Source organism: Theropithecus gelada, chromosome 6 (genome assembly GCF_003255815.1).
Source record: "Theropithecus gelada isolate Dixy chromosome 6, Tgel_1.0, whole genome shotgun sequence".
In the NCBI taxonomy this organism is placed as follows: domain Eukaryota; kingdom Metazoa; phylum Chordata; class Mammalia; order Primates; family Cercopithecidae; genus Theropithecus; species Theropithecus gelada.
Window position 1 is genome coordinate 172707654 of NC_037673.1, and position 25346 is coordinate 172732999.

Below are 25346 nucleotides of genomic sequence, written 5' to 3' on the forward strand. Positions count from 1 at the left end.
TTTTTTTTTTTTTTTTTTTTTTTTGAGACGGAGTCTCACTTTGTCGCCCAGGCTGGAGTGCAGTGGCACCATCTCGGCTTACTGCAAGCTCCGCCTCCTGGGTTCACGCCATTCTCCTGCTTCAGCCTCCGAGTAGCTGGGACTACAGGCGCGCACCACCACGCCTGGCTAATTTTTTGTATTTTTAGTAGAGACGGGGTTTCACCGTGTTAGCCAGGATGGTCTGGATCTCCCGACCTCGTGATCCGCCCGCCTCGGCCTCCCACAGTGCTGGGATTACAGGCGTAAGCCACCGCGCCCGGCATATTGCAGATTTCTAAAAGGGGTATTTGAAAAGAGATATTTGATATGCACTTTTTTTTTTTTTTTTTTTTGAGGCAGAGTCTCATTCTGTCTCCCCGGCTAGGGTACAGTGGCGCAATCTCAGCTCACTGCAACCTCCGCCTTCCAGGCTCAAGTGATCCTCTTGCCTCAGCCTTCTGAGTAGCTGGGATTACAGACATGCACCACCACGCCCTGCTAATTTTTGTATTTTTAGTAGAGACAGGGTTTCACCGTGTTGGCCAGGCTGGTCTCGAACTTCTGGCCTCAAGTGATCTGTCCGCCTCAGCGTCCCAAAATGCTGGGATTACAGGCGTGAGCCACGGAGCCTAGCCAGATATGCACCATTTTCCAGTCTTATTTGACTCTAAACCCTTTGTCCATAGAGAAAAACTATTAACATGTTTGTTGATCTTATGCCTAAAGGAGAACAATTTTATATACATCTATGGGCTGATATTCAGCTACTAGTATATACAATAAAGAAATGGAAAGTTTCTTTTTCTTTTTTTTTTCTGAGATGGAGTTTGGCCCTTGTCATCCAGGCTGGAGTGCAATGACACAATCTTGGCTTACTGCAGCGTCTGCTTCCCAGATTCAAGCAATTCTCCTGCCTCAACCTGTTGAGTAACTGGGATTGCAGGCACCTGCCACCATGCCTGCCTAATTTTTGTATTTTAGTAGAGACAGGGTTTCAGCATGTTGGCCAGGCTGGTCTCAAACTCCTGATCTCAGGTGATCTGTCCTCCTTGGCCTCCCAAAGTGCTGAAATTACAGTTATGAGCCACCATGCCCATCCCAGAAATTGAAATTTTCTGAATTAAGGATTTATTGAAAGCTATTTTAGCTGGGCACAATGGCTCATGCCTGTAATGGGCACCTGGGAGGCTGAGGCAGGAGAATCACTTGAACCCAAGAGGCAGGGATTGCAGTGAGCCGAGATCATGCCATTGCACTCCAGCCTGGGCAACAGAGCAAGACTTCATCTCAAAAAAAAGAAAACAATACAATTTCTAGTAATAATGAATGGGAGGCATTTTGGCGTAAGAGAGAATCTGGACTTTGGAAGTAATTAGTCTAGAATTCAGTCTTTGCTCCACCATTTACCATTATCTGCATATTCCTAGACAAGGCATGTACATTTTGAATCTCTGGCTTTCTCAGTGATGAAAATAAGGGTTTCAATACTTACAGTATCTATTTTATTACATGGTAGTAGATGTTTAGTAAGTTGCCGGTACTTAATTTGGAGTATCAGTAATTAAATGTGAATAATAAAGATCTGAGTGTGTTTAAGAGTTTGAATTAGTCTAGATCAGAGCCTAGCCACGATCACTTAATTTCCTGAACGGATTTCAGATTTCATTTCTCCTGCTACTATCAGAGAAGGCATACTGTCTATTACATAAAGCAAAGCAAAGCTGTCTGTGTGGTCGGAAGGAGAGAACAAAGATCCCTAGTTTTGCCAAGTTTCTCTCTGGGAATAACTGAAAACAAGACCTGAAATATGCATTCTTAGCAAGCTAAAACCAACAAGCCAATTGGAATTTAGAGAGTATTTAGATCTCAGCTGAGATTTCACACCAACCCCGTGCAGCGTTTGTTAGTGTAAACAGATGAGATATGGAAAGATAAACTCCACTTAGGAAAATGAGGAGACTACACCCTGGTTACCCAATCCCTATCCAAATAGCTGTTTGAGCCATCTTGTTAAAATACTACACACCATCTATTATTGTTTGCCATACCTTCTTTGAGTCATGCTTTAGCAAGAGATAGATCAGGGATCACAGTATTTCAAAAGCTAGTCTCCAGGTGACTGACACCTTCTTGTCTTCTGACTTGGGAGAGGCGGAAGTTTGACCAAAGCTGGAGTAGGAAAGTAGTTCACACACTTCTCCAATCTCCCCTATATATTTTACTAGATGCTTGACCAAAGCTGAAGTAGGAAAGTAGTATAGAATAGTTCACACACTTCCCCCGTCTCCCCTGTGCATTTTATTAGAGATTGATTGGGGTTCAGTCTCTAGTAAAATGCCCCAAAAGTAAATAATGCCTTTTTCCCACTGATACTATCAGGCAATTACATTTTTAAGTTGCTATAGTTAAATGCAGTGCTCTCCAAAATCCTTGGAAAGTCAGTTTATGGAAGGGGAGTCATCTCTGAAGGGAGGAGGAAGGAGGGAAAGGATCATGGAGCAATGGATTTTTCTCAGTAAGACAGACTGGGATGGACTTGCCCAATGGATGGTTTTCTTTCCTTTTTTTTTTTTTTTTCTGTCACCTGTATGTCCCAGACCAGTGGGGGATTTATGGTGGCAGTTGATGACATTAGACACTCGGCCCTAAAAGATTAGAGAAGGGGGTGCCATAGTTAACCCTTATATCCATTGCAGCTAATTTGTACAATGCTATCTCAAGCCACCTTAGGTGTCAATAGACTTTTTTTTTTTTTTTTTGAGTCAGTCTCACTCTTTTCGCCCAGCCTAGAGTGCAGTGGTGCCATCTCAGCTCGCTGCAACCTTCATCTCCCAGGTTCAAGCGATTCTGGTGCCTCAGCCACCCGAGTAGCTGGAGATTACAGGCATGCACAACCACACCAGGCTGTTTTGTATTTATACAGAACCGGGTTTTGCCGTGTTGGCCAGGCTGGTCTCAAATTCCTGGCCTCCCAAAGTTCTGGGATTATGGGCATGAGCCACCATGCTCACATAATGCCAGTTTTAGCTGACCTTTATTAAGCACTTACTTCCTCCTCTCCCAAGTCAGAAGACAAGAAGGTGTCAGTCACTTGGAGACTAGCTTTTGAAATACTGTGATCCCTGATCTATCTCTTACTAAAGCATGACTCAAAGAAGGTATCACAAAGAAGGTATACCCAAATTGGTATGGGATACTTTCATGTAATTCTTTTCAAAGATTCAACATTCTCAATTGATAATAGGCAAGATAGCAATATCTGTCTTACAGGATCGTTGAGGAAAATGTGAAGATAGCTATCTTAGTTCCTGAAACAGAGTAGGAATAAATGAGTAATAATGAGAAGATCAGTGTTTAAGAAACTAGAAGGGCGGACTTGGTGGCTCACACCTGTAATCCCAGCACTTTGGGAAGCTGAGGGGGGCAGATCACTTGAGGTCAGGAGTTCAAGACTAGCCTGGCCAACATGGTGAAACCCTGTCTATTAAAAATACAGAAATTAGCTGGGTGTGTTGGTGGGCACCTGTAATTCCAGCTACTTGAGAGGCTGAGGCAGGAGAATCACTTGAACCCGGAAAGCGGAGATTGCAGTGAGCTGGAATCTCGCCACTGCACGCCAGCCTGGTCGACAAGAGTGAGAATCTGTCTCAAAAAAAAAAAAAAAGAAAAAGAAAGAAACTAGAGAGAGATAAACAAAAGTTGATTGTTAGACTGAGATAGGATTCATTCATTTATTCAAACATTTCCTACTTTATGCCAAGGCATTGCACTGAGTCTTGGGAGTATAGATTCCCTCCTCAAAAGAAAGTTCCTTTTAAAAGAGAATCATGGGCCGGGCGCGGTGGCTCAAGCCTGTAATCCCAGCACTTTGGGAGGCCGAGGCGGGTGGATCACGAGGTCAGGAGATCGAGACCATCCTGGCTAACAAGGTGAAACCCCGTCTCTACTAAAAATACAAAAAACTAGCCGGGCGTGGTGGCGGGCGCCTGTAGTCCCAGCTACTCGGAGGCTGAGGCAGGAGAATGGCGTGAACCCGGGAGGCGGAGCTTGCAGTGAGCCGAGATCGCGCCACTGCACTCCAGCCTGGGCGACACAGCGAGACTCCGTCTCAAAAAAAAAAAAAAAAAAGAGAATCATGGCTGGGCACATTGGTTCACACCTATAATCCCACCACTTTGGAAGGCGAAGTGGGAGAATCACTTGAGGCTAGGAGTTCAAGACCAGGCTGAGCAACATGTGGGACCCCCCCCAATCTATGCCCCCCCAAAAAAACAAAAAAAAAGTGGGTATGGGCCGGGCGCGGTGGCTCTAGCCTGTAATCCCAGCACTTTGGGAGGCCGAGACGGGTGGATCACGAGGTCAGGAGATCGAGACCATCCTGGCGAACACGGTGAAACCCCGTCTCTACTAAAAAAAAAAAACAAAAAAACTAGCCGGGCGAGTGGCGGGCGCCTGTAGTCCCAGCTACTCGGGAGGCTGAGGCAGGAGAATGGCGTAAACCCAGGAGGCGGAGCTTGCAGTGAGCTGAGATCCGGCCACTGCACTCCAGCCTGGGCGACAGAGCGAGACTCCGTCTCAAAAAAAAAAAAAGTGGGTATGGTGGTACGTGCCTGTAGTCCTAGCTACTTGGGAGGCTGAGGCAGAAGGATGACTTGAGCCCAGGAGCCGATGGTTATAGTGAGCTATGATCATGCTACTGCACTCCAGACTGAGTGGCAGAGAGACCCTCTCTCTAAAAAATACAAAAAAATTTAGGCTGGGCGTGGTGCCTCATGCCTGTAATCCCAGCACTTTGGGATGCCAAGGTGGGTGCATCGCCTGAGGTCGGGAGTTTGAGACCAGCCTGGCCAACATGATGAAACCCTGTCTCTACTCAAAATACAAAAATTAGGTGGGTATGGTGGCAGGTGCCTATAATCCCAGCTACTCCAGAGGCTGAGGTAGAAGAATCACTTGAACCCAGGAAGCAGAGGTTGCAGTGAGCTGAGATCGCGCCATTGTACTCCAGCCTGGGTGACAGAGCGAGACTCTCTCTAAAAATAAAAATAAAAAACTGTAAAAAAAGAATTATAATTGGAGTTCTGAAGAAATTACTTTGGTGGGAGCTTGAAGCCTGTGACTGATGTAAGTCTAGCATTCCTCTGCTTCTCTGTTTTACCTCTCTTCCAGAAGTGCTGATAGCCAAACATTTTATTGCTGAGCAGAGAATTGGTAGCAAAGCTAATGGAATATCTCCAGCCAAAACTGCAGTATTCTTTCTCTCTGAACAAATCTGGCATTGCAAAACTTTGGTTGGCACTGAAATGGCAATGAATATTGGCTTGAGACGTACTTAGCATTTGACTTATTGAATCCAGCCCTTCCAATATAAATTGGAATAGTCCTTTCGAAATGCGTTTTGGCACTGTGGGTCAAGAACTCTAAAAATAATGTATATTCTTTGGCTCCAAGTTTTACCTAGATCCAGAAGAAATCCTAAATACAGGCAAACTTTATAAATAGTAGTGTTCATCATAGTGCTATTTTAATAGTGAAAATTGGAAGCAGCCGTAACATCTATATGTAAATTGTTGTAGCCAGTTAGAGTATTGTATAACCATGGTTATGAAGAGTGTATGAAGTTTATGAAGAGTTATAAGGAAGTATTTTGTAAAATGTGCAAAATTATAAATATCTAAAAGAAGTCTCACACAGATAAGAGAAAATAGAGAAGTCTCCTCAAACCTTGACTTGTATGTAGTGATGTGAGAGGTGGGGTGGAAAAGTTGGTTTTCTAGCCAGGAGAGAAAACACCAGAAGACTCCTGTAAACATCAAAGGCAGAGATGAATGGATTTTCCTCAGCATACATACAGTCTAGAATGGAGAAGAAAAGACCATTAAATAGTTTCCCCTATAATAATTTTATTTAATTATAAAAGAGGTTGAATCAAGCCCTAAACCTTTTCCTTGGAGTGTGGGGAACTAGAAGGAAATATGTAAATGTAAACCAATTGTATTACTAATGATTGGAACCACCACAGGGTAGCCTCTTACCCCACACCATTTCTAATCTTACTCTAATATTTAAACTTTACCAGCCAGGCGCAGTGGCTCACACCTGTAGTCCCAGCACTTTGGGAGGCCGAGGCGGATGGATCACCTGAGGTTGGGAGTTCAAGACCAATCTGACCAACATGGAGAAACCCTGTCTCCACTAAAAATACAAAATTAGCCGAGCGTGGTGGCGCATGCTTGTAATCCCAGCTACTCAGGAGGCTGAGGCAGGAGAATCACTTGAACCCAGGAGGCGGAGGTTGCAGCTGAGATCGCGCCACTGCACTCCAGCCTGGGCAACAAAGAGCAAAACTCCATCTCCAAAAATATAAATAAATAAATAAACTCTACCTAACTTATACTAGGTTTAAAAAAACCGATAGAAAACCCAGGTAATCAACCCTGTCTGAGTTATGAATGCAACTGTTTCCAGACGGTGAATGCCAAATGAGTTCAGCACACTAGCTTACTTTGGCTTTTTGAAGAGATCACTAGAAAACTATCCTGCTGACTAGCAGTGAGGTCAGGTAGTTCCCACACAACGCATTTAGTGTGATGAAATAGCGTTTTTACCTTCATCTGGCAGTCTGTTTCCACTTTTTCCCATTCTTTTTTTTTTTTTTTTGAGACGGAGTCTCGCTCTGTCGCCCAGGCTGGAGTGCAGTGGCCAGATCTCAGCTCACTGCAAGCTCCGCCTCCCGGGTTCACGCCATTCTCCTACCTCAGCCTCCCAAGTAGCTGGGACTACAGGCGCCTGCCGCCTCGCCCGGCTAGTTTTTTGTACTTTTTAGTAGAGACGGGGTTTCACCGTATTAACCAGGATGGTCTCGATCTCCTGACCTCGTGATCCGCCCGTCTCGGCCTCCCAAAGTGCTGGGATTACAGGCTTGAGCCACCGCGCCCGGCCTCCCATTCTTTTTACCTTTTTAAAGCCAGTCAAATTTAGCAATGAGGGGTTTTATATCTCTTGTTCTTTTTAGACAGATTTACTTTACCATACATAAAAATTTCTCACAAAGGTAAATAGTTTACCTCGTTGTTTGTAAATAACACCGTTACTCCATTTGCGTAAGCCTTTGAGTACACCTTAATATTTCTCTTCCATCCCCCCATGTTTAATCTATCATCCGATCCTTTTGGCACTGTCTCTAAAATAAACCCCAAATATGTCCATTTCTTTTCCGTTTCACTGCTGTCATTCTATTCTATGCCATCATTCTCTTTTCCATGGACTTCATCTATATAATCTTGCTGGTGTCTTGCTGTCTTTCATGCTTTCTACAGTGACTTCATATGCAAACAGGAATGACTTACTTTAAAATGTGCATATGATCATGTCACTGTCACTAAATTTAGAATGAAGGGTCTGGATTAGTGATTCTCATCCCTATCTATACATTCTTTTTTTTTTTTTTGAGACAAGAGTTTTACTCTTGTTGCCCACGCTGGAGTGCAATGGTACAATCTCAGCTCACTGCAACCTCTGCCTCCCAGGTTCAAGTGATTCTCCTGCCTCAGCCTCCCGAGTAGCTGAGATTACAGGTGCCCACCACCACGCCTGGTTAATTTTTGTATTTTTAGTAGAGATAGGGTTTCACCATGTTGACCAGGCTGGTCTCGAACTCCTGACCTCATGATCTGTCCACCTCCTGACCTCATGATCTGTCCACCTCAATCTCCCGAAGTGCTGGGATTACAGGCGTGATCCACCACACCCGGCCTGTTTTTATTTTTTTTTAAAGTAGAGAACAGGGTCTTGCTATGTTGTTCAGGCTGGTCTTGAACTTCAGGGCTCAAGTGATCCTCCCACCTTGGCCTCCCAGAATGCTGGGATTACAAGCATAAGCCACTGCACCCGGCTTGTAGCATTTTTTAAAAAGGTCCCTCATACAGGCACACCATGGTGGCTCATGCTTTGGGAGGGCAAGGTGGGAGGATCACTTGAGGCCAGGAGTTTGAGACCAGCCTGGTCAACGTAGTGAAATCTTTATCTCTACAAAAAAAAAGAAAGAAAGAAAGAAAAAACAGGGCTCCTCATGTGGTTCTTATACAGGTAAAATGGAAAAATATTGCCTGACATGAATGATCTTTCCCCTGCCTACTTCTCAGACCTTATCTGTCAACTTGTCAAGCTGGTTCTGCCTCCAGTGTTTTCTCCCTTCTTGTTTCCTCCCTCCTTCAAGTTTTGTTTTACTTTTTAAATAAACTTGTCATTAGAAGAGATTTATATTAACAGGAAATCGTGAAGATAATATAGAAAATTCCTATAAATCTCATGCTGAATGTTTCCTATTAGCACCTTGCATTATTAGTGTGGTACACTTGTCATAATCGATGAACCAATATTGATACACTATTATTAATTTTTTTTTTTTGAGACAGAGTCTCGCTCTGTCGCCCAGGCTGGAGTGCAGTGGCGCGATCTCAGCTCACTGCAACCTCCGCCTCCCGGGTTCGCACCATTCTCCTGCCTCAGCCTCCCAAGTAGCTGGGACTACAGGCACCCGCCACCATGCCCGGCTAATTTTTTTGTATTGTTGGTAGAGACGGAGTTTCACCATATTAGCCAGGATGGTCTCGATCTCCTGACTTCGAGATCCACCCGCCTCGGCCTCCTAAAGTGCTGGGATTACAGGCGTGAGCCACCGCGCCCGGCCAACCTGATATTCTTTTTGTGTTCCAGGATCCCATTTAGGGCACTGCATACTATTTAGTAGTCATATCTTAGGTTCCTCCGGGCTGTGATAGTTCTTGAGCTTTTCTTGTTTTTGGTGACCTCGACAGTTTTCAGGAGTACCAGTCAGATATTTTGTAAAATATTTCTCAATTGACATTTGCCTGATGTTTCTCTCATAATTGGAGCTGGGATTATGGGTTTTTGGCAGGAAGATTTACGGAGGTAAAGTGCTATTTTCACTACAACAAATCAAAGGTACTCTCAGCATGCTTTATCACTGTCAATGTTTTGGCCTTGATCACCTAGCTGTGGTAGCGTTGGTCAGATTTCTCCACTGTTAATCCCCCCGCCACTGTTTCCATACTGTATTCTTTGGAAGGAAGTCACCATGCCTAGCCCATTCTGGGAAGGAATGAAAAGTTATGTTCTACTTCCTTGAAGGTAAAGGTAAAATATCTACATAAGTTACTTGGAATTCTTCTGCACAGGATATTTTTCTATTCTCCCCAATTTATTTATTCAGCCATGTATTTATATCATGAATATTTTATTGCTGAAAGTGTTCGAGCTTTAGTCACTGGGATCTTTTTCAGTTGAGTCCTCTATCCTTTTTTTTTTCCCCTTGGTAGAGATGGGATCTTGCTGTGTTGCCCAGGCTGGTATTGAACTCCTGGCCTCAAGCAGTCCTCCCACCTTGGCCTCCCAAAGTGTCAGGATTACAGGCATGAGCCACCACTCCCAGCCTCCTCTATCCTTTTGACCACAAGATTCTCTAGGCACATCTTATATATTTCTGGCCCCAGTCCTAGAATCAGCCACTTCTCCAAGGAGCCCTGATTCTTTTTATTAGAGAATGGTATTAGAAACCAAGATCTAGGCATTAGGTGTGCTTGCTACTGGGATGTTGTTGCTTGTAGGGCCTTTCAGCTGACTGAGCAAGGGATATGCATGTGTATATACTAAACTAAGTTTTTCTGTATGCAGTCATCTGTATCTATATTAAGCTAAACATGAGTTGATGTTTCCAATTCTGTCCATTACCACTCTATCCATTCTAGCCTTCTTCCTTTGGTTATCTGTCACCTCCCACTTTTACAGTGAGAAAACTGGCTTTCACCATTCATGATGTTTACTTAATTGTTCAAATCTGGGATACATATGCAGATATAGTGGCTTCAGAATGAATACATACTCCCGTGGAGAAAAACCTTATCAAGTAGAGGACTGTGCTTATGTGTAATTCCTGTTGCCTTTAGTCTTACAGACTTCATTTCCAAAGTTTGTTAGTTAGCACCCCATCCCCCTTTGAGGAGGTTGTTTCACATATTTTCTAGACAATTAAATTCTTTTGTCAAAGTCTGTGTTCCATCCAGAGATCCTCTGATCTCTTAAATGATGTTTTAAATTTACATACATTAAGGTTCACTCTGCTGTAAAGTTCTGTGGGTTTTTATCTGTCTCAGAGTTTTTGCATATGTTGGCCTTCTGCCTGGAATACTCTTCCCAGATATTTCCCCATGACTGGCCCCTTATCTTTCATTCAGATCTCTGTTCAAATATTATCTCCTTGAGGAAGCTTTCCTTGAGCACCCAATCTAAAGGAATCTTCTAGAACAAAATGAAAATTTTGTTAGTGTATTTTCTTCAGTATGTGTGGTTTGTTTTGACCAGTCTCCATTTAGTAGGATGAAAATTTAAAGAGGGCAGGGACTGTATCTGTATCCTGAATATATAGTGAATGTATGTTGATATATGAGTGAATAATCCTGTCCCAGGTGTGTCCAGCATCACTTATTTCTAGGGCATAGTTTTAGTACTGATCAGTAGTGATTGAAAGCAGGCTTGTTCAGTTGGATTTCCAGCTCACCCTGCTTTACTACTTAAAAAGTGTTTTGGTTGCAAGTTAGGTTAAGTGTTTCAGTATATTAAAGATGGCAGTCACTCTGTTCTCTCCTGCAGTGTTTATAACCATTTATTTAAGGTTATTATTATTATTGAGACAAGGTCTTTCTATCGCCCAGGTTGGAGTGCAGTGGCGCAGTTTACTACAGTCTTGACCTCCTCAGGCTCAGGTGATCCTGAGTAGGTAATCCTTCTTGAGTGGCTGGGACTACAGGAGCACCACCACACCTGGCTAATTTTTTTTGTATTTTTTATAGAAATGGAGTTTCTCTATATTGTCCAGGCTGGTCTTAACTCCTGGGCTGAAGTGATTCACCCACCTTGGCTTCCCACCGTGCTAGGATTGCAGGTGTGAGCCACTGTGCCAGCCTAAAAGTTATTTTAGGGAGGGATTTATAATCTCTACTCCTACTTAGAATTACATATCAATACCGGCCAGGCGTGGTGGCTCACGCTTGTAATCCCAGCATTTTGGGAGGCCGAGACAGGTGGATCACCTGAGGTCAGGAGTTTGAGACCAGCCTGACCAACATGGTGAAACCCCATCTCTACTAAAAATACAAAAACTTGCCAGGCGTGGTGGCAGGCACCTGTAATCCCAGCTCCTTGGGGAGCCAAGGCAGGAGAATTGCTTGAACCCGGGAGGTGGAGGTTGCAGTGAGCTGAGACCCCGCCATCGCACTCCAGCCTGGGGGACAAGAGCGAGACTTCGTCTAAAAAAAAAGAATTACTGTTAATACCACAGATTTCCCAGCTCGGCTGTACATTAGAATCAGCTGAGGAGCTTTAAGAACAAACACTGCTTCCTGAGTTCTTTCCTGCCTTACTGATTTTCAGGAAAATTCTACAAATTTGTAATGTTTTAACAACCAGCTTGGCATCTAGTCAGAACATTTGAAGTTAAAAAACCCCAACAGCCAGGTATGGTGGCTCACGCCTATCATCCCAACACATTGGGAGGCCAAGGCGGGAGGATCGCTTGAGCCCAGGAGTTCAAGGCCAGCTGGGCAACATGGTGAAATCCTGTCTCTACCCAAGAAAAATAGAAAAATTAGCCAAGCGTGGTGTCACACACCTGTGGTTCCAGCTACTCAGGAGGCTGAGATGGGAGGATCATTTGAGCCTGAGAGACAGCGGTTGCAAGTGAGCCAAGATCGTGCCACTGCACTCTAGCCTGGGCAACAGAGCCAGACAGAGCCTGTCTAAACAAACAAACAAAAAAAATCCCAAAACAAAATTTAAAAATATAATGTATTAATGTAAAATGAGATTTTCTGATAGTGTCTAGAGGATTTCAGCTTATAGCTATGATGACTGAAGCTTATACAAAAAGATCCTTTTAACTTGGACTGATTCTTCTACAACGATTTAAGCCCATACTGTGTGCTTGGTACTAGTGAATATTACAGTGAATCATTCCCTGCTCTCAGAGAACTTACATTACCTCTGAGACAGCAATAGAATGAATGTAAATAATCATAAGATAGGAAACAATAGGCACATAAGAGAGAGAGAAAACAATTTTGGTATTTAGAGGAGAGAGCAGTCATTTGCACACTGGGAAGATGTTAAGATGAGTCCAATTCCAATTCTTTTTTTTTTTTTTTTTTTTTTTTTTTGAGATGGAGTCTTGCTCTGTTACCCAGGCTGGAGTGTAGTGGCATGATCTTGGCTCACTACAGCCTCTGCCTCCTGGGTTCAAGCAGTTCCCTTGCCGCAGCCTCCTGGGTATCTGGGACTACAGGTATGCAGCACCAATGTGCCCAGCTAATTTTTTTTCTTTTTTTTTTTAAGTAGAGATGGGGCTTTACCATGTTGGCCAAGCTGGTCTTGAACTCCTGACCTCAAGTGATCCGCCCACCTCAGCCTCCCAAAGTGCTGGGATTACAGGCGTGAGCCACCACCCCTGGCCTAGAGTCCAATTCTTAAAGAGAATCCACAGCGAGAAGGAGGAGCCCTGGACATCCCAATCCTTTAGTGGGTTGTAATGTAGGGCATTGAAAGTTAAGGGGGTCCTATTAGAAGCCAGAAGGGAATAGTCAAATGAGAAGAATTCTATAATGGTCAGGACCTAAAATCCAGACTCAGAACTGTCAAAGCCAGCAGTTCTTAAAGGAGCCTTTCAATTTCAGTATTTTAAACATTAAAATTTTTTATTGCAAGTTTTTGTACTACATGTATAATTATAAAAAATGAGAACTTGTATACCTAAAAATCTAAACTTCGGTTTTTGAATTTTGTTTCATTTTTTTAAGCTCTGGAAAAGAAGTGCATTCCACATTAAACCCTTCACATTGCACATAAAGGAAACTAAATTCAGAGTTAAAATGTGCCTGTCCATGGCCATAGGGTACAGAATTAGGCAAGAACTTCAGTTTTCAGACTCATCAGTCCATGCTACTACATTCTTGTCAGGTTGAGATCAGTCTCTTTGCCCTGAAGCTTACTGGGTGTTTAGAGGAGTTTCCTGAGGATAGAGACTATATGTTTTTCATTTTCTATCCCTCCAATATAGTAAGTAAGTGCTGTACAGAATAGGCGTATAGCACACATTTGTCAAATGAAAGGATGGATGGATAGATGGATGATTTTGGCTTTTATATTAGACTTTAAAGGAATGCTACAGTTTAGCTCTGTGGAAATTCTGGGCATGAGATGTGTACATACATGAACTGTTAGATTTGCTGAATATTGGATATCTGAAGGGAAATAGTGAGAAAATACTGTAACTGCAGTGGCTTACGCCTATAATCCCAGCACTTTGGGAGGCCAAGGCAGGAGGATTGCTTGAGCCCTGGAGTTGGAGACCAGCCTGAGGAATATAGGGAGACCCTGTCTTTACAAAAAACATCCAAAATTTAGCTGGGTGTGGTGGTGCACACCTGCAGTGCCAGCTACTCAGGAGGCTGAGGTGGGAGGATTGCTTCAGCCTGGGAAATTGAGACTGCAGTGAGCAGTCATGGCGCTATTGCACTCCAAACTGGGTGACAGCAAGACCCTGTCTCGAAAAAACAGTGTGGGGGGATGGGGTATGTTAGGTTTTACACAGTTCATATTATAAACTAGGTTAATACCAGTATATAAAATGAAATAAGTTAATGAAAGGCATGACGTTTTGCAGAAAAGGCGCATTACATCATTATTTAGAGGTTGAGTATTCCTTGTCCAAAGTACTTGGAACCACAAGTGTTTCAGATTTGGATTGTGTTGAGATTTTGGAATATTTATGTTATACTGGTTGAGCATCTCAAATCTGAAATGTTCCACTATGCATTTCCTTTGAGACATGTCAGCACTCAAAATGTTTCAAAAAATGTTGGAGCATTTTAGATTTCAGATTTGGGATGCTCAACCTGTACTATCAACAGAATAGTTGTTTAGCATTAAATAATATTTTGCTTAGCCCACAGGTTGAACAATCTTTAATTTTTCAAACTTGAATTCGAGAGAATATTGATCTTAGTCAGTACTCCTAGTTGAAAGCCTTGAAGTTTTAAAAGGAATTATCATTTTTTTAGTTCTTTATGTGTCTAGAACAGTTAGCTGACTGTATAAATTCTGAATCGGTGAAGTTTTACCATACTTTCACACCCACTTGTAACATTTTTTAGTGTATCTTCCTAGCAGCATTTGGTGTAAAAATACTCATATGTATACTGTTGGTTTTTCTGTAAGTAACTTTTTGTTTTTATCCTTCTTTTCAGGATCTGACTGGCATCGAATCTATGGATCAGTGTCGCCATACCTTGGAACAGCATAACTGGAACATAGAGGTATAATAGGATGCATTCTGAGCTTATTTCTTTTTCTCTGGTCTGATTAAGAATCAAAACCGTATGTTTTTCCATAGCAGGAATCTTTTCAGTAGATTTTTTTCAGAATTATGACTCAAAAATAAAAGTGTGGGAAGGTAAAGAATGTGAGAAAGTTTATAAAATCATAGAAAAATTTGTGACTAAATCCCTCGGTATAGTGCCCTACCCCCTACTGTTTGTTAGTATCTTGTTGGGAAAACAACTGGTTTTTGTATATTTAGTTTTTAACCAGATGTTTTGATGTGAACCTTCTTCTTACATTCTTTGAGATTGTCTGAGTAGTCATGTTCTCTGCAGCTCTTCTCCTTGACCATTGAATTAGCTAGAATTAAAACACTGTCAGTTGATAATGGTAATAGTGTTTTGTCCTCACTATAATGCCTCTGAATTTTTTTTTTTTTTTTTTTTTTTTTGAGACGGAGTCTCGCTCTGTCACCCAGGCTAGAGTGCAGTGGCATGCTCTCTGCTCACTGCAACCTCTGCCTCCCAAGTTCAAGCGATTCTCCTACCTCAGCCTCCTGAGTAGCTGGGATTACAGGCACACACCACTGCACCTGGCTAATTTGTATTTTTAGTAGAGATGGGGTTTCACCATGTTGGCCATGCTGGTCTTGAACTGCTGACCTCAGATGATCTGCCCTGCTCAGCCTTCCAAAGTGCTGGGATTACCCGCGTGTGCCACCGCGCCTGACCATGCCTCTGATTTTGTATTAGCAAGTGTGATGTTAGTTGTTACTTTGAGATAGATCCCCAAGGATGTAAGCTCCCTAAGAACAGAGATTTTTTTGTTTTGTTTTAACTACTGTATTCCTAGCATATAACATGGAAATAAATATCTGTTGATGTTTCCCTTCCATTCTTAGTATATTAATAGTTTATACTGAGTGGATGCTGAATTTTGTTAAACACCTTTTTGATCTCAAATTACTGTTTTAATTATTATCTGCTATTTAAATAGGATGCTGGATTCCTAAAAATGTATTCCTAATATGATTTCATTATTCAACACATTTTTGAGCAATTAAACTCAGGCTCTGACATTATATTAGTGAACAAAAGTAAGTCCTTACTCTTTTTTAATTTTTTTAAGATGGGGTCTTGCTCTGTCACCTGGACTGGAACGCATTGGCACAAGCGTACCTCACTACAGCCTTTGACTTCTGGGCTCAAGCGATTTTCCTGCCCCAGCCTCCCAAATAGCTGGGACTACAAACATGTAACACCATGCCCAGCTAATTTTTAATGTTTTTGTGGAGACGGGGTCTTGCTGTGTTGCCCAAGCTGGTCTTGAATTCCTGGGCTCAAGCAATCTTCCTGCCTCAGCTTCCCAAAGTACTGGGATTACAGTTGTGAGCCACCACATCCAGCCGAGTCCCTACTCTTATGGAACTTAATTCTAGAGAATTTCAGTTTGTAATAAATGATGGGAGGGGAACATCACACACAGGGCCTCTCGGAGGGTGGGGGACTGGGGGTCTGGGGGTCTGGGGGTCTGGGGGAGGGATAGCATTAGGAGAAATACCTAATGTAGATGACGGGTTGATGGGTGCAGCAAACCACCATGGCATGTGTATGCCTATGTAACAAACCTGCACATTCTGCACATGTATCCCAGAACTTAAAGTATAATTTAAAAAAAATAAATGAATGCAAATGAGATGAGCATAGGAAATGGAACAGAGGATCTGGAGAGTTTTGCTTTTTGTTTTTTTATCTTTATTTCTTTTTATTTTTTTTGAGATGGAGTTTTGTTCTTGTTGCCCAGGCTGGAGTGCAATGGTGTGATCTTGGCTCATTGCAACCTCTGCCTTCTGGGTTCAAGCGACTCTCCTGCCTCAGTCTCCCGAGTAGCTGGGATTACAGGTGTGCGCCACCACGCCCGGCTAATTTTTTGTATTTTCAGTAGAGATGAGGTTTCACCATGCTGGCCAGGCTAGTCTTGATCTCCTGACCTTCCGATCCACTCACCTTGGCCTCCCAAAGTGCTGGGATTACAGGCATGAGCCACCGCACCTGGCCTTGTTTTTTTATTTTTAAGAGACAGGTTTGGGCCGGGCGTGGTGGTTCACACCTATAATCCCAACACTTTGGGAGGCTGAGGCGGGCAGATCATGAGGTCAGGAGATCGTGACCATCCTGGCTAACATGGTGAAACCTCGTCTCTACTAAAAATACAAAAAATTAGCCGGGCGTGGTGGCGGGTGCCTGTAGTCCCAGCTACTCAGGAGGCTGAGGCAGGAGAATGGCGTGAACCTGGGAGGCAGAGCTTGCGGTGAGCCGAGATCGCACCACTGCACTCCAGCCTGAGCGACAGGGCGAGACTCCATCTCAAAAGGAAAAAAAAAAGAGAGAAAGAGAGACAAGGTCTTATTCTGTCACCCAAGCTGGAGTGCAGGTTTGATCATAGCTCACTGCAGTTGAACTCCTGGGCTCAAGCATTCCTCTGACCTCAGCTTCAAGTAGATGGAACTACAGGCCCACACTACCACACCAGGCCCTAGTGTTCAAGTTTTTGTGTGAATATGTGTTTTCATTTCTCTTGGGTCTATACCTAGGAATGGACTTCTCTGAGTCATATGGTAACACTATGTTTAACCTTTTGAAGAGCTCCCAGACTGTTTTCAAAGTGATTATACCATTTTAAATTCCCAACAGCATTGTATGAAGGTCTCAATTTCTCCACACCCTCACCAACACTTGTTAATATTTGTCTTTTTTTTTTTTTTTTTTTTGAGACGGAGTCTCGCTCTGTAGCCCGGGCTGGAGTGCAGTGGCCGGATCTCAGCTCACTGCAAGCTCCGCCTCCCAGGTTTACGCCATTCTCCTGCCTCAGCCTCCCGAGTAGCTGGGACTACAGGCACCCGCCACCTCGCCCGGCTAGTTTTTTGTATTTTTTAGTAGAGACGGGGTTTCACGGTGTTCGCCAGGATGGTCTCGATCTCCTGACCTCGTGATCCGCCCGTCTCGGCCTCCCAAAGTGCTGGGATTACAGGCTTGAGCCACCGCGCCCGGCCTAATATTTGTCTTTTAGATCATACTCACCCTAGTGAGTGTGAAGTACTCTCTCTATGTGGTTTTGATTTGCATTTCCCTAGTGGCTAAAATTATGTTGAATATTTTTTCATATTCTTGTTGAACATTTGTGTATCTTCTTTGCAAAAATGTCTATTCAGGTCCTTTGCCAGTTTTTAAATTTGATTATCTTTTTCATGTTGAGCTGTGAAAGTTTTTGTTTTTGTTTTTGTTTTTTTTGAGATGAAGTTTCACTCTGTGGCACAGGCTAGAGTGCAGTGGCATGATCACAACTCACTGCAGACTCCACCTCCCAGGTTCAAACAGTTTTCCTTCCTCAGCCTCCTGAGTGGCTGGGACTACAAGTGCCCCATGCCCGGCTAATTTTTGTATTTTTACTAAAGGCGCGGTTTCTCCATGTTGGCCAGGCTGATCTTGAACTCCTGGCCTCAAGTGATCCACTCGCCTCTGCCTCCCAAATTGCTGGAATTACAGGTGTAAGCCAGCATGTCTGGCCAGTTTGTGTTTTTTGAGACAGGATTTCTCTCTGTTGCCCAGGCTGGAGTACAGTGGTACTGTTATGGCTAACTGCAGCCTTGACCTGCCGGACTCAAGTGATCCTTTCACTTCAGCCTCCTGAGTAGCTAGGACTACAAGCACACACCACCACGCCCAACTAATACTTTATTTTTTTATTTTTTGTACAGATGGGGTCTCGCTGTATTGACCAGGCTTGTCTTAAACTCCTGGGCTCCAGTGATTCTCCCACCTTGTCTTTCCAAAGTGCTGTGATTACAGACATGAGCCACCATGCCTGGCGCTTATCTGATATTTGATTTGCAAATGTTTTCTCCCATTCTGTGAGTTATCTTTTTACTCTCTTGATAGTGGTTTGTGGTTTTTGTATTTTGGTTTTTTTGAGAGATGGAGTCTTGGTTTGTTGCCCAGGCTAGAGTGCAGTGGCATGACCATAGCTTACTGTAACCTTGAACTCCTGGGCTCAAGAAGCCCTCCTCCCTTACCCTCCCTGATAGCTGGGACTACAGGTGCATGCCATCTTGCCCCATTCATGATAGTGTAATTTGATGCAGAAAAGTTTTTCTTTTTGATGAAGTCCAATTTATCTACTTTTTTCTTTTGTCGCTTGTGCTTTTGTTGTCATATCTAAGATACTTTTGCTTAATCTGAGGTTGTGAAGATTTATACCCTTGTTTTAAGAGTTTTATAATTTCAGCTCTTATATTTAGGTTTTTGATGTATTTGATGTATTTGTAGTTACTTTTTATGTATAGTGTGATCTAGGGGTTAATCCACTTCCTTTTGCATGTGGATATCCAATTATCTCAGCATCATTTGTTGAAAGATTATTCTTTCCTCAATGAATTATAAAACTAGGGGCCTACTTAATATTAGCCAAATTTCAAGTTTGAAGCGAGTAATTGAGTTTAGAGGGCACACTGCCCTCCAAAAGACCACTTTCACTTCTGAAACCACCTGCAGTTTCAGATGGTCGCAAAACCATCTTCAGATTTGCTAATTCACTAGAACTCACTGAAAGCTGTTACAGTCATAGTTATAGTTTATTATAGGGAACATATACATTAAAAGCAGCTGACGGAAGAGACAAATAGGGCAGAATTAGCCAGGTGTCATGGCTCATGCCTGAAATCCTAGCACTTTGGGAGGCCGAGGTGAGTGGATCACGAGGTGGGGAGTTTAAGACCATCCTGGCCAGCATGGTGAAACCCCATCTCTACTAAAAATACAAAAAGTAGCTGGGCGTGGCAGTACCTGCCTGTAATCCCAGTTACTCGGGAGAATGAGGTGGGAGAATTGCTTGAACCTGGGAGGCGGAAGTTACAGTGAGCCGAGATTGCACCACTGCACTCCAGCCTGGTGACAGAGCTAGACTCCGTCTCAAAAAAAAAAGAGAAAAAGGGGGCAGAGTCTAAAAGGATTTTGGACATGAAGCTTGCATACTAAAAGGATTTTGGACATGAAGCTTGCATACTACGCTCCTGCAGAGTCAGGAGACATTACCTTCTTGGCATAGATGTATGACAATATGGATGAAGTATAGTAGCCCCCTCCTACCCACAGTTTCACATTCTGTGGTTTCAGTTACTCGTAAACAACTGTGGTTTGAAAATTTTAGGTGTAAGATTCCAGAAATAAACAATTCATAAGTTTTAAAATGCATGCTGTTCTGAGAAGCATGATGAAATCTCACTCTGTCCCACTCTACCTTACCCAGAACGTTAATTATCCCTTTGTTCAGTGTCTCCACGCTGTATACAGACCCACGTGTTAGTCAATTAGTAGCTGTTATCAGATCAACTGTTGTGCCATTATAGTGCTTTTGTTCAGGTCCCCCTATTTTACTTAATATTGGCCCCAAAGCACAAGAGTAGTGATACTGGCAACTCAGATATGCCAGAGAGAAGCCAGGAAATGTGTCCTTTAAGTGAAAAGGTTAAAGTTCCTGGCCAGGCGTGGTGGCTCATGCCTGTAATCCCAGCATTTTGGGAAGCCAAGGTGGGTAGATCATGAGGTGAGGCGTTCAAGACCAGCCTGGCCAAGATGGTGAAATCCCGTCTCTACTAAAAATACAAAAATTAGCCGGGCACGGTGGCAGGAGCCTGTAATCCCAGCTACTCGGGAGTCTGAGAGGCAGCAGAATCGCTTGAACCCGGGGTGGGGAGGTTGCAGTGAGCTGAAATCATGTCACTGCACTCCAGCCAGCGCAACAGAGTAAGACTCCGTCTCAAGAAAAAAAAAGGGTTAAAGTTCCTGACTTAATAAGGAAATTAAAAAAAAATTGTATGCTGAGGTTGCTAAGATCTAGCTTGTGTTTGTGAAATTGTGAAGAAAGAAAAAGAAATTCATGCTAGTTTTGTTGTCACACTTCTGCAAAAATTGCAGCCACAGTGCATGATAAGTGCTTAGTTAAGATGGAAAAGGCATTTTCTGAGTGGAAGACATGAAGAGAAACAGCTTCCGATTGACAGCATTCAAGTTTGGTACTATACATGACTTCAGGAATCTACTAGAGGTCTTGGAATATATCCCTGTGGATAAGGAGGGACTACTGTATTGCCAACCAGGGAAGCTTCAGTGCTTCCAGAGTATTTATTAGGGCATCATTACATAGGCATGATTGATTTGCTTGGCTGCCCACATGGTTGAACTCAATCTTCAAGTCAACTGATACCAAGTTGTCCAAAGTTCCCTACCCTAAACCACATGGTTGGTCTTTCTGGCATGGCCAGCTTTCACCCTAAGACTACTAGGTGTTGCAGCTGCAACCTAAAATCTGGTAACAAAGACATGCTTATCAGGTCTGACATAGATTACCTCCCAAAAGGCAAAAAGGCCAGATATCTCTTTGGGTAAGGCCAACTTTTTTTTTACTACATTGAGATAAATATCTATTTTAAGGACAGAGTTCAGGAGGGAATGAGTGTTTTAAACTGCGTATCAGTAGTCTGGCAGGAGTTGTATTAGGATCTTTATGTACGGCCAACTCATTACATTTTTAGATTAACTCTGAGAAATATTGTTCCTTTATTTTGCACATAAGGAAACTGAGGCTCATGTTTTTTTCTTCTTTATTTTTTATTTTTAGAGACAGGGTCTCGCTTCATTGCCCCGGCTGGTCTCGAATTTGTGGTCTCTGGGCTCAAGCAATCCTCTCACCTCAGCCTCCCAAAGTGTTAGGATTACAGGTTTGAGCCACCGCACCTGACCTAAGGCTCATACATTGAGCACCTTTTCTGAGAGATGGAGCTAGGATCAGACCGAAGCTTCTCTGCTGCAAACCCCTTCATCAGATGCCACTCATCAGGACTGCTTCACTGCATAACTCCAGGGGTACCGCCCACATTGTATTCTCTGAGGATGGCTTTTCCTGGGATTGTACAGTGAAGCACTTTATATCCCAGCAACCCTAAATAATACATACCATCTGAATAAAGGCAGTGTGCTTGCTGCATAAATGTAGCTTCCAGACAAGTTTCCTCGTCTCCTCTACTGTGTATGCATTCTGGAGCCATCTCTCCACATTGCCTCCCAGTATAGCCGGTTAAAAGGTCCGTGAAGGTACACTCCTCAAGTGACCTTTTGGTGTATTACTGGCCATCCTATTTTGGAATACCACGCAATAGTTGCCTCTCTTTTTCTGGGTTGATTTGAGCATCACTGAAACTCTTGCTACTCTGTTTTCCTTCTCAGGCTGCTGTACAGGACAGATTGAATGAACAAGAGGGTGTACCTAGTGTTTTCAACCCGCCTCCATCACGACCCCTGCAGGTTAATACAGCTGACCACAGGATCTACAGCTATGTTGTCTCAAGACCTCAACCAAGGGCAAGTTATTTCATAGCTGGAATTTCCCCCATTTTTATTTTTAAGTATATTCACTTGGTTATATTGATCTCCCTGTGACAGGAGCAAAATAAATATTTAGAATGTAAACCTGTTAGTTAGACTTGGCCCCTTGGGTATATAATTTTGCCTTGATTCCTCAAGGAATTGTTATAGAAACTGCTAAGTTTTTTGTTTTCTATTCTTTGCCAGTTATTTGGAGAGTGTTTTCTATCTCTTAAGTTACAATTTGTTTACTCAAGTTCTTTGTTGCTTCAGTTTACTTAATCTTAAACTACTTTTGAGGAAGTACATGGAATCTTTGTAGGAGCTTTGGCCACGTCTTTGAAATTAGCCTTGAAGGGCTAGTAGCAAGGAGGTGGTTCACTTAAATTTGACAGATATTTAAGAGCACTCCAATAGCCTGGTATTTTGCTACTGGGGATCCAGACATGAATAAAGAGCCAATCTTCCCATTTCAAATTCAATTTTTCACAGTCTAGTGAAGGAAGTCAGATGTGTACCTGATAATGAACTCTGAAGAACTTCTTGGACTTTCTTTTTCTTATCCTTGGGGTTATACTCACTTCTTATACTTTTATACTTGCATTTAGAATCCTAAGAGAACATACCCTTTAACATTGCAACAGTTAGAATTTTCTCCATCATCAAGCCTTTTTGTGGAGTACTTGATTTTTGTTTTGTTTTGTTCTGTTTGAGACAGTGTTTCGCTCTGTCACCCAGCCTGGAGTGCAGTGGCACAATCTTGGCTCACTGCAGGCTAGACCTCCCGGGCTCAAGCAGTCCTCCACCTCAGCCTCCTGAGTAACTGGGACTACAGGTGTGCGCCACCATCCTGGTTAATTTTTGTATTTTTTGTAGAGATGGGGTCTTGCTATGTTGCCTAGGCTGGTCTTGAACTCCTGAGCTCAAGTTATCTGCCCACCTCCGCCTCCCAAAGTGCTGAAATTACAGGCTTGAGCCACTGCACTTGGCCTACTTGATGTTTTAAAACATGTTTCTAAGTAGTGCTTTGTGGTTTTCTGAAGTACAGTAGCAGATTCCCATGTCAGCCGTGGGGCTCCAGAGCTTCCTGTCCGCAGACACAGAAAGTGTCTCAGGTTAACACAATGTGACATCTGTGAAATGCTTTATAAACTATAGAGCCCTGGATGTATGCTAGTTTTAATAATTAATAACAGCAATAATAATTAGCATTATTACTAAGATAAGCAGCTATATGGGGATTTGTCATTGTGGTTAATATAATTATTTAACATTTATATACCAATGTCCAAGGTTAGTAATAGTGATTATCTTTCTTCCTATTTCTATATACATTATTTTAGGTTTTTATGTTTGTGTGTTTTGTTTTGGGACAGAATCTCCTTCTGTTGCCCAGGCTGGAGTGCAGTGGCGTGATCTCAGCTCACTGCAACCTCTGCCTCCCAGGTTCAAGCGATTCTCCTGCCTTAGCCTCCCGAGTAGCTGGGATTACAGGCGCCCACCACCACGCCTGGCTAATTTTTGTATTTTTAGTAGAGATGGGGTTTCACCATGTTGGCCAGGCTGGTCCCAAACTCCTGACTTCAAGTGATCTGCCTGCCTTGGCCTCCCAAAGTGCTGGGATTACAGGTGTGAGCCACTATACCCAGCTAATTTTTGTATTTTTAGTAGAGACAGGGTTTCACCATGTTGACCAGGCTGGTCTCGAACTCTTGACCTCAGGTGATCCATCTGCCTCAGCCTCCCAAAGTGTTGGGATTACAGGCGTGAGCCACCGAGCCTGGCCTATTTCTGTGTACCATATTCCTAAAAAGGAAAGAATGAGTATGTATCATTTGGGGGACATTAACTTGCAACTGAATTTGACAAGTATATAAGTAGCTGTCAAAAATAAGTATTAAAGCAGTTTTGGTTTTTGTTTGTTTGTTTGTTTGTTTTTGAGACAGAGTCTTGCTCTGCCCCCAGGCTGGAGTTCAGTGGCGCGATCTCAGATCATTGCAACCTCCACATCCTGGGTTCAAGCAATTCTCCTGCCTCAGCCTCCCCAAGTAGCTGGGACTACAGGTGCATGCCACCATGCCTGGCTAATTTTTGTATTTTTAGTAGAGATGGAGTTTCATCATGTTGGCCAGGCTGATCTCAAACTCCTGACCTCAGGTGATCTGCCCTCCTCAGCCTCCCAAAGTGCTGGGATTATAGGCAGGAGACACAGCTCTGGACCTTAAAGCAGATTTAATACAAAAATTATGCGAAAAAGAAAATGATAGTAAGATGAAATAAGACCAAAGATGGTGGCACTTAGGAAGGATGAGGTGGCCAGGAAGAAGGAACTGTATTTTAGAGGAACAAATCACATGGAAGGACAAAAAAGAGTCAGAAAATCTGACCTAGCCATTTGATAAAATATTAAGAGATTGAGAGAATTGTGTCTAACTTTGTTTTTGGACTTTCAGGGGCTGCTTGGATGGGGTTATTACTTGATAATGCTTCCATTCCGGTTTACCTATTACACGATACTTGATATATTTAGGTATGTACCTTTGGATTTATGTGTTAGTAGAATAGTAAGACTTCAGAGCTCAAATTTAGGCCAAAATAAGTTTTATGCTCTATCAATGTTGACTTGCCAATTTGTCATGAGATTGAATACTCTTTCCGAACTGTCTTTTAATACAGTATAAAAGTATTTTAAATTGTTGAAGCATTGGCAGGCATTGTAAAATGAAATTGTTTTTACGTCAGTCTTACCTATTGTTTGCAAAAACCAGTCTGGCTATATTGTCTCCCCCTCCCCCAACCATATTTGTCACCTCTACACTTCGTAGTTGATGTCCACACCCTTTCCTTTCTAACCACTGTCATCTCCTAGCTTCACACTCCTTAGAACTTTTTTCCTAAACTACTTCTCCACCTGACTACTCACAATCCCAACAAATTCTCTTGCTCTGAGATTACCCAGTTTGCCCTTGATTCCTCCCACAATAGTTGGACCTCTCTAGACACTCCCGTTATACCTTTTCTTTCTTTTTTTTTTTTTTTTCTCTTTTTTTGAAACAGAGTCTTGCTCTGTTGCCGTCGCCCAGGCTGGAGTGCAGTGCCACCATCTCGACTTACTGCAACCTTCACCTCCTGGGTTCAGGCGATTCTCATACCTCAGCCTCCCAAGTAGCTGGGATTACAGGCATGCGCCACCACGCCCGGCTAATTTTTGTATTTTTACTAGAGACAGTAGAGATGGAGTCTCATTTTGTTGGCCTGGCTGATCTTGAGCTCCTGGCCTCAAGTGAGCCACCACGCCTGGTACCTTCTGTACCTTTTCACTTTGCTCCAGCAACCCCTAGGTTGCAAACACTGGACCCTTTTATGTATATACCCACTTGCTTCATACCTTCACCTTTCTTCTAGCTTCCTTCATGTACCATTAAAAGAGCTCATCATTGGAAGCTACAGAGGGTCCAGGGCCAGAAAATGAGTGGGGCACAACTTCCTAGCACGTCACGCTTGGGTTATCTGGCC

The 25346-nt window shown here is 43.0% G+C and overlaps 1 protein-coding gene across 1 annotated transcript in view; it reads left to right on the forward strand.

Moving 5' to 3' along the window:
* The window catches only part of FAF2 (Fas associated factor family member 2), a 61999-nt gene that overhangs the window by 17573 nt on the left and 19080 nt on the right, over positions 1–25346 (forward strand). Inside the window, exons 2-4 of the mRNA XM_025387146.1 lie at positions 14340–14408; positions 21693–21827; positions 24284–24360. Coding sequence (XP_025242931.1) covers positions 14340–14408; positions 21693–21827; positions 24284–24360 — 281 coding nt within the window. The remainder of the gene's footprint in view (positions 1–14339; positions 14409–21692; positions 21828–24283; positions 24361–25346) is intronic.